Source organism: Cygnus atratus, chromosome 5 (genome assembly GCF_013377495.2).
Source record: "Cygnus atratus isolate AKBS03 ecotype Queensland, Australia chromosome 5, CAtr_DNAZoo_HiC_assembly, whole genome shotgun sequence".
NCBI classification, from domain to species: Eukaryota; Metazoa; Chordata; class Aves; order Anseriformes; family Anatidae; genus Cygnus; species Cygnus atratus.
This window is the reverse complement of record NC_066366.1, coordinates 2,315,005-2,330,691: the sequence shown is the minus strand read 5'-3', so window position 1 is coordinate 2,330,691 and position 15,687 is coordinate 2,315,005. Positions and strand designations below refer to the sequence as shown.

The window sequence follows — 15,687 nt, the reverse complement described above, 5'->3', positions numbered from 1 at the left end:
ACAAAGGATGTAGAGAAGTTTTAAAGGTGTTAAGTTTCTGTAAGTTTAATGCAAACAAGTGAGGAACATTAAAGTGGAGAAGAAAGATGTTAGCATCCATGCAAGTAAAAGGTGTGGTGGAAGTTCCATCCTGTTTGATCAGAGCAAACCTGCACTAGGATATAGTCTTAATACTTCAGCTAAAAAAATTAAGCTTCATTTGGCAATTACGCCTTTTCAGCCATAAACAAATTGAACCACAAGGCATGATACCCACTGGCTATCATAGCTTACTAGATCCACTGCTCCCACCAGTACTTGTTAAGATGTTTAGAGTCAACTGTGACACCAATCTCAGCAAAAGAAGAATCTGGACTTTTACAAGTTCCTCTTCAAAACAGTTCTCTTCATATGCTCAGTGTCTCTGATCACTTCTGCCATAGACAGGCTATTTGTGCTGACCTTAAAGTTTTCCAGGCATTCTCCAAAAGCTCTCTTTCTCTCTGAACTAGACAAAAATGACACGTAAGCTGTTCATTTGTAATAAGAAAATAAATTTGCTCTGTGGCTACCTAAAAATATTTTTTGTCATTTTCTTCTTGGTCCTTTTCCTAATTGCCACTCACATCAGTTGATGATGAAAGCAAATGGACCCAGAGAAAAATTTCTCCTTTACCTGTACTATTTTTTTAGCTTACTCATTGCTGTTCTTTCAGACAAAATTACAAATGGGCTTGAAAGCATATTGTGCTCTGTACAATGGACTGAGAGAACATTTTTCAGACGATTCCTCCAGCAGCAGATACAACAGTCTGAAAATATCAGTGTAAACACAGCTTGATGAAGTCTCTGAAGTTTTGCAAGACTTATTATGCTACAAAAAAAAAATCAAAACTTACAGCTTTTTCTGACAGAATTCCTGAGTAATTCCTTATGCCTGCTTGCTCGCACAGATGTTTTAAACACTAATTCATTTTTCTGTTCTATGAATCCAAGTTTCTAGAGTTAGCAAAACAAAATTTGAAAATCTATTCTAAATCTGAATGGGTTGCTGCTGGAAGACATACTAATTCAACCTGACAAGCATTTTAAAGGCTTGCCGATTCACAAAAACACTTACATGCTACATACCCTGTGCAGCCTGAATTAGCTGTCACGGTTGTTAGGTCCCCGTTAAGATAACATCTGACCCTTCTCCTTAACTTTTGTGATTTAGAAGCATTTATTGTGGGCTGCACTATGGTGGTGCCCTTTAGTACCACAATAATTAAGATTTTTCTCTGTACTGGCCTAGAAAATCCCTTTTCTCCATGAAGTTAGAACTTTATCATGAAGACTCAGAGCTCAATCAGTAAAGAGAATTGTGGCCGTATCAAATTCTGCTCAGCTTTTTATTTGGAACAAGCAAGATAAGAAACATTCACAAGTTCAGAAGCACAGTGTTAGACTAGATATTAAATGTGGTGTTCTATAAATAACACTGGTGATCTCAAGGCAGTGATGTCTGATGCTAACACCCCAAGTTTTCTGCCTTTGTGTTTACTGTAGACTTCGTGTCATCCATATCAAAGTGCTTACTGAGCCCTTATTCTACTCTATAACACAGCAATTGCCAACAATACATAGAGAGAGGCACATAACAGTAGCACAGTTAACTCAATTACATCACACACAGCCCTGCTTTCTCCTGGAGAAGCTTCCCATGATCCCCTCCCTGCCCACCAGACCTGAGCAAAACCAACACATGTGATGGTTTGTTCCTAATTTACATTTACTTACCACATCTGTTACCCACATGCATCTGTCCTACACCACATGACTGCTGTGGCTCTGACAGCTTGAGAGATTTTCTGGCCACTTCGTGGTCCATGCCAGAGACACGAACACGGAATTGGTCCCTGTTGACTGTCTTCCGTAAAGTTCGAATGGTTTTACGAAATCTCTTTTCAGTCTTCTTTCGTGCACAGCGCACATCACATGTATCTGAAAAGTACCAAGGGTGAAATCTGCTATTAGTGACCATGCACAAAAGTCTACCCAATGCAAAATATCAGTGCCAATCACTGAGAAAGTAACTTTTTTGAACAAGTCTGAAATCCTTAAGGACAACACCATCAGGCTTCAAGAAAATTAATCAGACCAGGAGACTTTAATCCATGGACAGCTCTTTAATCTTAGAAACTTTTCCCATCTCTCAACTCTTTTTGAGGCAGAAAAATTAACTTTCAAAACAGGAGATACTTTTTATTATAATTTTGCATAAATGAAGAAGTGAAAAAAAACAGAAAAGAGCAAACTGTAAGAAGCTTCAAATCGCACCTTGGATTATTTTTCCAACCAACCTGTCACCTCCTTTTGGTTTGTTTCAAGTTCAAAGTCCACAGTGATAAAAATCTCTTTAGTCGCTGGCAGTCTACTGACGGCTCCATGAACTTTCTTGCTGGAGCTGCATGTTAGGTTTACATAGTGGAATCTCTCCGTTAGTGAATTATGTCTCTCTGTATGAACAAAATTAAAGGAAGCAAAAGCTTGGCCAGCTAGGTTATTAGATATTCACTAGTATTCAGTGCACATTTTGTCACAAAAACTTCAAGGGGAGCAAGTGATTCACTCCACTTGCCAGTAAACAAATAGTTTGTCCAGTTTCTCAGCTGGTGTACCCTCGCATAGAATCGTGATTCCAGTGCACCTATGGACGTACTTTCAGGTGAAAACTCTACAGCTGCAGTGGGTCAGAAGCATGATTTGCTGCTAGGATTAGAGCTTGGCTGCAGTGCTCAGCCTGCTTTCCCTGGATTTTGCTAGCTGCCACTGAATGGCTTCCGCACTATGCAAAGCATCTTAAAACCACGATGCTGCCTGCACCAGACAGACCACCTGAGGGAAAAAATTCTGCATTCATACAAACCATGTTAAAAACATGTTAGCTTATAAGGGTGTTTAAATTAAGTCATGGCTGCATCTAAAGGACATTTGGAGACCATTTTCAGGGTTTCAATGAGGAAACAATATTTATTTGGAAAACAAAGAAACAAACAAAAACACAACAAAGATCCAGAATAAGCTCTGGTTCTGGATCATATACTCTTCAGAGTATCTAGCGTAGTTTATCACTGTTACTCTTCTAAGGACAAACAAACTGACATGCTGATTCATAGTATTATTTAGTAACTTTTTTTTTTTCCAAGTATATTCCTCATTTTCTGCTGACTTAGTAAATTCTCAGACTATACTTTGTCTTGGAACAGACGGAAGAGCTGACCTCACCATCTGGGGCTGCTGAAGTATAAGAGGAAGAGAACAGAAAAGAGGAATAACCCTTCAGCAACAGAGTCATCATAAGAGGCCCAGAGCTTCTTCACCGAGGCATCAGACAGTAAGCAGCAGGGAAGAAATGAATGAAGAGAAAGAAGGGATAGAGAGAAAGACAGAGAGAGAGAAAGAATTGAAAAGAACAAAGTATGTTTGATTTTACTAAGAATTTACTGGCAGTCATACAAAAAAATAAAAATAAAAAGGAGAAGGACCTTCATAGAAAACTCTGAGGTTGTCACAGGGAAGTCCTGTCACCTGAAGCAAGTACTACAAAAACCATGGCTGGGAAGGAGTATGATTCGTGACGCTAATACGGAGAAGAAAAGTCTGCAGCTCTCTAAGCTTTATTTATGGTACACTTCATATCAGGAAAGCACTTTATAACCCCTGAGCTATGGCTCTAACCTGCTTACCTGCATTTTTATATTCATACCTGGTATCATCTGTTCCAGACCTTCTTGAAACATCTCAGTCTTTTTCAAACTACAATTTACTTCATTTAATTTAAAGGTTACACTTATCTTGATGGCTGAAATATCTTCAGGAAGAAACAATGAAATGTTATGTTAAAAAAGGAGTAGAAAAATTGGATTACCCTAATATGACATCACGATGATGTTACCAAAAAAAAGTGTATATATAAAGTGAAAAGTGGTCATCACAGAAGACCTGAAGAGATGCCAGCTTCCTGCTGCTGTGAAGCTAGTTCACAATTGGAATGAGAACAAAGTGTGATAGATTTCAAATATGGACAGAGATCAAATCCAGATGTCCTTCTGTGTAAAATCAAATAAATGTTGGCTGAAATCAAAAGAGACACTTCACATCAAGAAGATTCAGAAAAGTGGCTTACGTTTATATAAAATAGTACCTTTTATCTCTTTAGCTTCAAATGCTTTCTAAACTCCATTGACCAACAACTCAACATAGAACCTGTAAGTTGCCAACACTGCCCAATTTGGATGTCTAAAATGAGGCATGACACTCCTAGTCTCGCTGTTCATCTCAGTACTGATCCTTTTCTCTTCCATTATTCTTAAGTTTTAGTCTGGGTGATGCTGATGAAGCAGTACAAGGGGAATTTTCTGCTGTAATCATGAAGAAGAGGAAGGAAAAACAGAGGGAGTAAAATGGAGAGGAAAAATAGGAGGAAAGCCAACAGAACACCCTTATTTCAGTTATCCAATGAAAGAAATCAGTCAAATCACGCAACAGTAAATCTAATTACCCAGCCAAGTGGATGCATTTGTATTTTGTTGCTTTTTCTTAAGCTGAGATGAGCTGCCACAGGTGAGGGTGTAAGCATCTTGTGTTCCTAACAGACAGACCATACAGACAGTAAAGACATAGGCTTTGTGCACAGACTGAAGACCCCCGTAGTTTAAAAGACATTCATTTGTTGATCTGCATCATCTTCACCTTTTTTAATTATGTTATTCATAAAGTACTCCACATTCGAGTTTGTCTTTTCCTAAGCAATCTAAAGGGTTCAGGAAGAAAAGAATCATCTGTCTAACAAGCACCAGATGAATCTGCATGCTGTGTCCTGAGGGGTGGAAGGGCTGTGCAGGCAAAAGCTCAGACCCCATGCAGGGCTGGAATGCCTTCGTGCCACTCAGCAGCAGCTCTCAGGGCCAATTAAGGAATGGCCCAAGGAGCACAGAGAATTCTGCCCTGTCCTCTCCAGCTTCAAAAAGACAGTTGTCATGAAAAGGGAATCTGAGGGTAGAGTGTCTATAAAGGATATGAAAAGGGGGGCTTCCTGGAACACTGACAGGGATATGGTCCTTTATCTATAGTGAAAAAGGAATGGTCCCTGTTGATTGTCTACTTCTTGGGGCTTCCATGAGAGTTACAAGCTTTGCTACTCTTGGAATCAAATGCTCGCAGGTTTTGTTATGTTTTTGTGGTTTGTTGTTGGGTTTGGGATGTTGTTGTTTGTTTTGGTTTGGTTGTAGGCTGTGGTTTCTTTTGGACTTACCAGAAACTACCTGAACATCCGAAGTGCAGCTTAAGAGGCATCTATCACTCCCATCACTCTTAATACAGTGCAGCAATACCTTGGGTGACACATTAGCAGGCAAAGGCCCCTTTATTTCTAAATAGGATAAAACAAATACTCATGGGAGAAGTAAAACATCTACATATGCAATACTAAGAAAATGTCATGCAGCTTCTTATGTAGATGGTACCAGAGAGCACCCATGCAATTAATATGCTCTTTAGACAGAAGAAGAAAACAAAATCAACCCCCCGGAGGATCCCACCATGATCATCAGCAAACTGTCATGCAGGGAAACAAAAGGACATAGATAAAAGCAGAGGAAAGAACATCAAATTCCCTCAAAGTATCTCCTGTTTTTTTTGTTGTTGTTTTTGTTTTTGTTTTGTTTGTTTTTTTGGTTCGTTTTTACCAGTTTAAACTTCAGTACCATCATGTCTGATTAAAAAGTAAAGCAGAATACAGAGAACATTGACTCATACCACTTAACTGGACAGATCAAGGTTTTAGATTTGACTACAACCATGTGACCTTCAAACACTTCAGGAGTAGTAATGTATCTGCTAGGCACCTTACCAACACAATCCTTTTTATTCCAGTGTAATTTGTAGTTAGAGTGACACAGGCATTCATAGTCTCCCAGTGTGTTCACACACAGCTGTTGGCAACCACCATTGTTGATGCTACATTCATTAATGTCTATAGAGGAAAGGTAAAAATAGTTTTAAAAAGCAGCTTTTACCAAAGTTCTGCATTCTGACTAAAACAACTAGATAAGTTTGTACAAAAATACCTCTTAGTAGGGTCTAGAAAAGGTCTTTGGAATGCCATCTGGAAACCACCTTGAAATAGTTTTGTTTTCATGGAAATCCTTTAATGAATGTCAAAATCAATCAAATGTTATGGGAAAGGAGATGTTAGGTATGTCCTTGAATGACGTATTAGAAAAAAAAATCTCCAGCCTCAGCAATATGTTAACAAGTTAACAAAAAGACCACGAAATCAAGCCTGCATTGCACTGCATCTAGTTAACTAATATTTCCATTTTGGAATAAAGACAGATGATGTGGACAAGATTCACAGTGACCAACCCTCCGAAGTGCGCAGATAGATACGTCTATCATAGAACAATATTTGATTCCAAGTGTGCAAATAACACCACTGAATGACCACAATCCCAGTTAGTCAATTAGCCAGTTTCATGGGCCTTGCCCAGCCCAGTAATTGCCAAGAGGTGGAGAAACTACCAACAACACAACATACTGCCTTTGGTGCGCTCTTGCTTGCTGATGCAGAATACACTTTGCATTGTGCCATCCTGAGCTCTGCTGAACAGCAATAAATGGCAGTTCCCTCCCTTACTACTTCCAAGAAAACTTTTGGATCTTTGGCTGAATTTCTGGGCTGAAAGTGTTGTAAAAAGTAACACAAAGTCCAACTGCAGGCCATTCACCAATGGTGTACCACAGGGGTCAATACTGGGGCCAAGGCTATTTATCCTCTTCATTAAACCTGGATGACGGAACAACAGTTCACCCTCAGCAAGTTTGCAGCTGATACAAAACTGGGAGGAGTGGCTGATACACCAGATGTTTGCGCCACTATTCAGAGGGACCTCGACATGCTGGGGAAATAGGGTGACAGGAATCTCATGAATGTCAGCAAAGGGAAATGCAAAGTTCGATGTCTCTGCTTCTCAGATCCACCCTGATAGCTGCTTGTCTCCATCAGCTTTATGACAATTACACATAAACCTACAAAGCTACCACCAAGGAATCCTTTATGAGACTTAGCGAGTCCCAGAAAGTTTGTGCAACTGATGGTATCCAATTTTATGTACGCTTTTCTCAGAGGTAATTGGAGTACTTTTCAGTGCTTTCTCCTACCACTTGTTTTCCCCTTGACATAGATAATCATTTGGAGAAAATGTTGTGAAATAGACGACAAAATTGAGATGGTTTCAGGGGAAAAAACAAGCTACTAGCAGAACTGAGATAGCAGGAGTAGGAATGAGCAACAGAAGAATGATGAAAAAAGAAGGGAGCACCTTAAAATTGGTACTACTGCCTAAGATACTACAAAATCAGCTCGAATCTTTAATTTTAACTGACTTTTTGGTAGGATTATGCAGGCAATGGCATCCTATTATCTCCAGTACTTAGTGGCTTCTTCCATATAGCTCAGAAGGTGTACATTCAGTACACCTATCAGCTGTGACAATTGTCAGCAAATGAAGGAGTTACTGTGGTACAAGGATTAGCATCTGAACAGTTATATGGTACGAGGAGAAAATTAGCACCCTTGCTGGCCAAGGATAAATTGCAGTTCTGTTCCCTCATTGGTGACCAAAAGAAATTCAGGAATTTATGAGAAAAGACTTCCTTTGGCAAGTGGAACACATGAACACTGTTACTCTCTATTCACTCAGATACGTTTCCCTGTTTAGTAGTACCAAACACAGTGATGATGTAGCCCTTTAATCTTCTCCTCAGGCTTTCTAGAGGCAGACATCAGAACAGATCAGGCATGCAGAGACCTCTGAATTGTTATCTGCAAATTCAAGTGCGCTCATTTTGCTTAAGAAATAAATAGGTCTTAGAATTAAATAAGCATATGCAATCAGCAAGGTCTTGCATAGAGCTTATATAAAATAGATTTATTTCTATTTAATGTCCAGTTATTCCTGCTTCCTTGTGGTAATTCTGGGAATTTGTTACAGAAATATTAACACTTGACACACACTAAGCTTCTGTCAATATCTTCCTCTCTTTTCTTGAGCTTTTTGTTTAGTGAAGTAGTAAAACATTTAGGAATATCATTCTTGGCCAATGTAAACTAATGGTACTGCATCAGATAAAGCTCCAATCTATATCATATAACAATCTGCAATATGCACAAGGATAACCTGCAAAATTGTAATTTTCAAAATCATCCAGAGCATCTTATTCTTAAAGTCCTATTCAACTCACTATTCACTGAAATCAATGAGACTTGCACATGAAAAATAGGTCAAATCATGGCTTTCACATCTAGGTGCAAAATGCATCTGTTTGTTCTAATAGTCACAGGTGCTTTCTGAATGCTGGCTGGAAAGGGAAAATATTTTGAGCAAAGACAGAAGTGAGCTAGGTTAGTTTTCACTTTTGCTGTGTCTCCTTATTACAGTGAAGAGTTAAATTTACTGTAAACACCTTATGCATATACATAGGCGCATGTCCTACACAGACACTAACTAGACCTGTGGCAATAGCACTCTACCAGTGTGGCCTGCAGTATTGTTTTATAACTCACCTCCACAGTGTGTGAAGCCATAGAGAGCATATCCTTTGTTACAAGTACACTCGAAAGTGCCTGGATGATTGATGCATGTGTGGTCGCATGTCCGTTCAAAAGAGCATTCATCAACGTCTGCAAGTTTTAAAGGGATGCATTAGTATCTTTCAGCCTGAAAAGGGAGCACTTATGAGATAAAGTTGGACAGAGAGATGTGCAGATTTAAGTAAACTAAGTAAATTCTTTTGAAGCAAATAATGCAACATAAGAAATGACAACTTGTAAGAGACCAATTAGTTTGCCAAACAAGCTTTCTCTTGGCAAATATGAAAACTGTTGCTACGTTTTAACAATTATGTTTAAAAGACATTACTTCTCTGCTTTGAAGGAAAAAAAATGCTGGCAGAAACTCTTATTTCTTTAAGAAAAGTTGGCTTATCATTAAAAGCACCTAAAACTTCTGTGACAATACATTCAGCACGCTATATAGGAATGTTCCCAGATATAAAAAAGTTCCCATCAACATAATTGACACATAACATCATACTTTTTTTCATTAAGGTCTTGGGTGCACTTCAAGGTACCACTTTTGAAACAATCTAGGGAAAGTAACAGGAGTGACAGAGACAAAAATCTGTAAATCTTTAAAATAAACTCATAACGAATTCCATTTAAAAAAATCTTGAAAATCCTTTAGTTTTATACTAAGTTTGGTATGTCCTATATCTAACCTAAAAAGGACAAGAACATGCCAAAAATGCAGGTGAAATTTCTTTTCTGTTGGTCGGTTCAGTTTTCTGAAATTAATCACTAAAAGTCAAATAGTTGTCTAGGAAACAGAATTAGAAACAGAATTATTCATTTGCCCAGCTCACTGATCCACTTTACGTTGTTTCATACTGTAGCTTTGCCAAAGCCACAGAGACCATTTTGATCATTACTTTTTAATGTACTTAACCAGCCTAAACAAGGTTGCTCAATCTGAATGTACACACTATTATACAATAAAGCAAATATGTTCTGTAAATCTCACAGTAGAAATTTATGTCTTCATAAAAATCAAATGTTTCTATAATGGTCTAGAGAATAGTTATTCTGGTCTATGTCTACAAGCCTCTGACTTCACAGATCAGATGACTTGTCTTACTTTTTTTCTTTAAATAAAGAACCCATAGCATTTAGCTACGTCCCATTAAACAAAAAATAATTTTGCTGCAATGGTGAAATAGTCATTAAGATGGATGTAGAGATATTGGCTTCATTTCTCCCTGTAAGTTATTTTAAGTTCATTAATGGAAGGGGAAAAAAAGCATTATCTTCATCAAGAGATTTTTAATATGATGCTATCTGCACTGCTTCCAGATAATATCTCACTATGACACTAAACATACCTCCTACAATAGTATCAAGACAACTGTATTAACTTAACAGCTGCTTCAGAAATAATAATAAAAAAACACACACAAAAACACAAGGCATGGAAATTCTGGAGTCCATTATCACTTCATCATTGTAGTAGACGTCCAAGCCATGCTGATTTGTTCTACTTTTATTGCCTCTCCAGTGCACATACCTTGACAAGACTTCTCATCTGTTAATAATTTAAATCCTTTTCTGCAGCTGCAATCAAAACTGCCAACAGTGTTTTTACAGAAATGATCGCAGCCTCCATTATTAGATTGACATTCGTCAATATCTGTAAAAATAATAATTAAAAAAACTTCAGTAAGTAAACAGAATATATTCAACACATTTTCACTGACAAAGACAGAAAATAATCATCCCCAATTGGCTGGAGAATCCCAGAAACAAAATGTAACAAGTCTGCTACAAATCTTGAGGAAGTTCAGGTCTAGACTTAAGAATGACCTGGCCCATTCTACCCCATGATTGTGCTAATTAGCTTTCAGCTACATTTGAGTACATGTATTCACACGAGACCTTTTCCCTAAGTTTTGTTTGGAAACATTTTGACTTAAACATTCTCTAAGAAGCTTTAGCTTTTTAAAAATTCTCTGAGTTCCCTCTTCCGAAGCCCTGAAGAAATCTCAGACAGAATAGACTTCCTGAGCTATCCTGTCCTTTTCATTCCAACATTAAAATGAGTTATCTAATATTAATTGACTCAGGCATGGGGATTCCATCATTTTTGCCTAGCAGAACAGTCTGAATATTTAATTGTAGGAAAATATGTTCTAATATATTACCTAAACATCCCTTTTCTCCTTGCCAGTACTCTAATTACCCTTAGAGGTGCTTGGACCAGCGTAAATAATTCTACTCAGCCTTCTCTGAATTACATTCTGATATTTACTTACAAATATCTATAGCACCCAGTTGACTGGGGATAATATAGTCGAATACGGGACTGCATGCTTTTAAGAACCGACAAGCCTACATTTCCCAGTACTGAACTCTACTATACCACAGACCTACTTCTATTGCCTCTTCTCAACCCTCAAAAATGAGGCCATCTTGGTGATGGAATGGAAAATGGTGAGGAGGGAGGGCAGAGCAGCAGAGATTTCTGGATATGATACACCAGAACATTCTTACAAGGAAGCCATGCATGTCCCCTGGCTGCACGGCTCCTCAGATGACATTACTCATACCAGCTTTCCTCTGAACACTGTGTTATTTTCATTAGGAGATAAGTACCTTACAGCACGGTGCTGGAACACACGTGTCCATGAGTACAAAACTCACCTTTACATGTCTTCCCATCAAACTGGAGCATGAATCCAACAGGACAGCTGCAGTGAACTCCAGTAGATGTATCCTTACATGTACGATCACAGCCACCATTATTAACTGCACATGTTTCTAGCCAACAATAAATAAGTAAAGTTTGCTCAGAGACATCGTAATGGTAAGAAACAACACATGATGATACAAGGTACAGTTCCAAGCACACTGTTCAGCTACATTTAGCCTGATATACATGAGCAACTGCTAAATACATGCATTGGCAAAATGGGCCTATGCTCCCTATGCTCTTCTAGGTGTAACCCATCACTGGAGCCAGTTCTCTTCCATGCACTAGCGTACTTTCAGATCAAGAGGAGCAGGTAAAATTCTATTTCCTCCACAATCATTCAGCTAAAGCTGTAGTACAGAAACGATTGTACTGTAGAACCATGAAACATGAGGTAGAACCATGGAAACATGGTACTTTGAGGACAAGTTCCTCCTGCTTTCCATGATTACTGAAAAATCACAAGCAACATGCAGTTTCTTATACATTATGGAATAATATTCTGTCCTCAAAAGGGAGTGGGACATCTCAGGAAGAATTCAGTCCAGAACTACGATGAAAAAACATTAAAAACATTAAAAAACAATTCTTCAACGTAAAAGGTTTGAGCAAACAGCAAAGTTATTTTGGATAAACACTTTTACCCATGAGCAACCGTCGTTTCACCCTCTTGTCCACATCAGCTCCTGCTGTAGTGTTTCCCTCAGGAATTTCAACAGCAGCCTCTTCCCTCTCTGTAAGGAACATGAAAAAAAAGCAAATAAGCAAAGGTGCCTTGACCAGAAATCTCATCTGATATTCAGTATATACAGAAACGCAAACAGACACATCGTGCACTAAATTATCAGAGACAGTTGGAGCTAACTAGGCAGACATAAAATTTAAAAAGAAAAAAAAAAAGAAAGCCATGAAGAACCTTCAGTCAAAGCCATGAGAATATTTTGCTTTTGTTGCTTCCTTACAACTCCTACTCGTTTCAGTATTCTCAAGATTAATAAAACAGAAAACGCACTACTGACGTGGTGAACAGTAACAAGATGAAAGAACTAATTGAACTGTCATAAACTGCTCTGTTAAGAGCACACTGTCATCATCTATCACAGACTAATGCAAGGACAGGCAGTTATGCCTGAGCATTTGATTTCAATCAACAGGCAACAAAGTCTTCCAGAGACTGGAAGAGTTTATAGGTCTTAAGTGCTTTCTTTACTGGATAACTGTCTTACAAAAACTGTACTCTAATTGAATTCAGAGTTCTGGTTTTAATGCATGCACTGCTTGGTTACACTCTCTGACTCATGCTATACAAGAAACTGAATCTAAAATGTCCTAGAAAGAAGGAAATCTTCTTTGGTTGGTAACAAGCCTTGTGTTTCAGAGGGACTAGCACTAATTACAGGCTGCAGTAGTATGAGGTAGATACCTATATATGGAAGCATAAGTCACCTGGACCCAACAAACTCACTTGTATACTAGCAGGTTTCTTAGTTTGGGATTCCTTGGTGTTTTCTAGCTCTGCTATTAAGAGGAGTATTACTCATACACACACAGCAATGTCAAACCACGCTCAAGTTAGTCATCAACAGAAAACTACTACTCTGCGTACTGACCCAGACAGGTTTTTCCATCCATATGCATGACGTACTTGGGGTGACACCCACAAATAGGCCCATTATCAGCATCATCACATGTATGTTGACAGCCACCATTTCCATGATTACATGTTACTAGGAAGAAAATATATGTTAGATCTTGCAAGTACTTCTAGCAACTTCAAAAGAAAGTATCCAATTTTGTCTCCATTTGGCTACCCAATATACCTTCCTATCACACCCCCTTCCTCAGAAATTCTGTGAGACTGAAACAATGCACTGCTGTCTTGGGAAGCTGAACTTACAAATAATGGTACAACTCCTAGAGTACAGATTTTTTTTTTTTTTTTAAAACAAACAGCAGATCTGTGCAATAGTGTCCTGCAAAGTCATTGATTCTAGTTTGGCTCAAATGCTCAGAGTTTAGGCATGTCATCCCAGCTTAGTTGTAACATATCAAATCCCGTATCACTGCAAACAGAACACTATTTGTTCACTTTCAGAAACCATAAGCATATGCAGAATGTTGCATACAAATGCAGCTCCTCTGGTTCTTGGACAGCTCAAATCCTGGTCGGCATTCACAGGCAACCCCTCCTTTGGGTGTTTCTCTGCAGATGTGGGCACAGCCATGATCTTTATTCATGCAGCTCATGCCTTCTGCAAAACAGGACAAGTGCAAGAGCATGAGCATCCTCGGCATCTGCATGTGCAGGCAACAGTCAAATAAAGTTAGTCCAATATACACACAGCCAACAGTCTGCTACTTCTGGGAAGGCTCCACAGCATTAGAACAAAACGTATGAGCTTAAAGACTAGAAAGGCAGAAAGTCCAATCCTGCAAAGCCAGTGGCCCCCAAGGCTTCTCCAGCTATAATCTTTTCTGTGCCCACATTCTTTGATTGCAAGGTCAAAAAGCAATATCCCTAGATTTCTACAACATCTGCATTCTCATCCCATGCTCTCATTTTCTACCAGCATTTATAGAACCTTTTATAAAAAACACAAGCTGGCTGGTACCTGACAAGATCAAAGCTTAAAGTGACGTTAATTCTCTGCTTATCCACCACACAGAGGAATGTCTAGGATGACACAGAAAAAATGGCATCCCCATTTCAATTACTGGTCTACAAAGCAGATTCTCAAAGTCACAACCTACCTCAGCAATGACCAAGTAATGACCAGGTAAACATGCAAGTGGTACCTATGCTGTATGTCAGTTCTTTCTTGTCAACTATTTTATTTTCATGTTTTTCAGATTTCAACAAATCTCTTTCAAAATAACCCCACTGGGAATTATCACACTGTTCTGTACTTCTGCGCACCTCCTAGCTGGACAGAATTTGGTGCCAGTGTCTGCTGAAACCAAAAGAAAAAGCAAGGTGCCACTAGTGACTTTCTTCCTTTTGGTGCACCTCATAAAAAACATTGCACCATTTTTGTCTTTGACAGTTACAAGATGTTCATGCACTAGCTCTCAATGACTGCCATAGTGTTTTGTCTGGCCTCTGCAAAAGGTTCAAGTCAATTAAACAGGTAGGGAATGTTCCTAGAACTACTGTAAAGGCTTTTTCACCTTAACCCTCGCTCAGCTAAATCAATGCCAGGGTCATTGGCAAGATTGTAACACAATTTGTATGCCCACAACTTAAAACTACATGTCAGCTGGCTGAGTTACCAGAACACCACAGAGAAATCTTCTATGTTGCTACACAAATGAGAGGAAAAAAAAAAAAAGAATACTCTCCTTGGTTATTCTGAGAACACATTTTTGCCACCAAGTGCATCAAATGCTCTGCCTTGGTGTATTTAGCTTTTATAAGACAACATGTTACACCAAAATGTTCTTTTTTCTTGGCAAGAACACTTTGAGAAGACTCAGTGCATACTTCAGCTGCAAGGGCTTATCCCACTGAAGGTCTGATACCACATTAACTCAGGGGACTTCTACTGACTTGAGCAAATGCACTATCAGAGAAATGAAAAGGGTGAACATGTTGCCAGAAAGGGTCAGCATGAACAATTTCACAGCCTATATAATTTTAGAATTTATGCAGCGCCTTTTGCAGCCTCATACCTCAATGAAACAAGAAACACTGTATTGGCAGTCAGTGGCAATCAGAGGTCAGCTCCTCATCATTATTCTATCACACTTCAGTTAGGTTCTTGCTCTGCACACAACTGTTTTTGCTATCTGAAGCACAAACTATGGTACCCTTTCTCGGTTAAGAAAGATTTATGTAGCAAAAGAATAGATGCTGCAGAGCCTGGATTATTCTGCTCTATTGGCATTTCCATTCCTTTCCCACAGTGAGGACCCTGTAGAAGTCTAACAAGACAAGGACACTGCAGATCTTGCAGCACACAGACACAGCCCAAGGAGCCCACATGAAAGCTGTCATCCATTATTGTGTTGTCAGTCAAGGAATGGGACAACCCATGAGACCACAAATTAGCCTTATTAACTCTTGTGTTTTTGTGACTTTTTTGTTCTTAAATATGCAGTATGATTTGGTCTGTTAGCTCAGCATTGTTAGACAGCATTAAGAGAATTAGCAGCTTAGTTTCTGTTAAAGTTTGTTGTTTGTTTGTCTGTGTCTACTGAGCTACCAAAGGGAAAAACCATTCAAGAAGGTACTTTGGTAAAGTTCACTGACATCAGACAAATGGTTTAAATAATGAGTTGGGAACTGATCAGTTCCGAACAAGCAGAGTTCAATCAGGTCTCCACAGAAAGCTAAAAATGCACTTCCCAAATGAGGGCACGTTAT

General features: G+C 38.8%; 1 protein-coding gene across 1 annotated transcript in view; it reads right to left on the bottom strand.

Moving 5' to 3' along the window:
* SCUBE2 (signal peptide, CUB domain and EGF like domain containing 2) overlaps positions 1 to 15,687 on the bottom strand; it is a 43,350-nt gene that overhangs the window by 14,075 nt on the left and 13,588 nt on the right. The window contains 12 exon segments of the mRNA XM_050710806.1: positions 1,759 to 1,962; positions 2,322 to 2,477; positions 3,728 to 3,832; positions 4,523 to 4,609; positions 5,276 to 5,392; positions 5,873 to 5,995; positions 8,588 to 8,704; positions 10,143 to 10,265; positions 11,276 to 11,392; positions 11,969 to 12,058; positions 12,935 to 13,051; positions 13,451 to 13,576. Of these exon segments, the coding sequence (XP_050566763.1) occupies positions 1,759 to 1,962; positions 2,322 to 2,477; positions 3,728 to 3,832; positions 4,523 to 4,609; positions 5,276 to 5,392; positions 5,873 to 5,995; positions 8,588 to 8,704; positions 10,143 to 10,265; positions 11,276 to 11,392; positions 11,969 to 12,058; positions 12,935 to 13,051; positions 13,451 to 13,576 (1,482 nt within the window).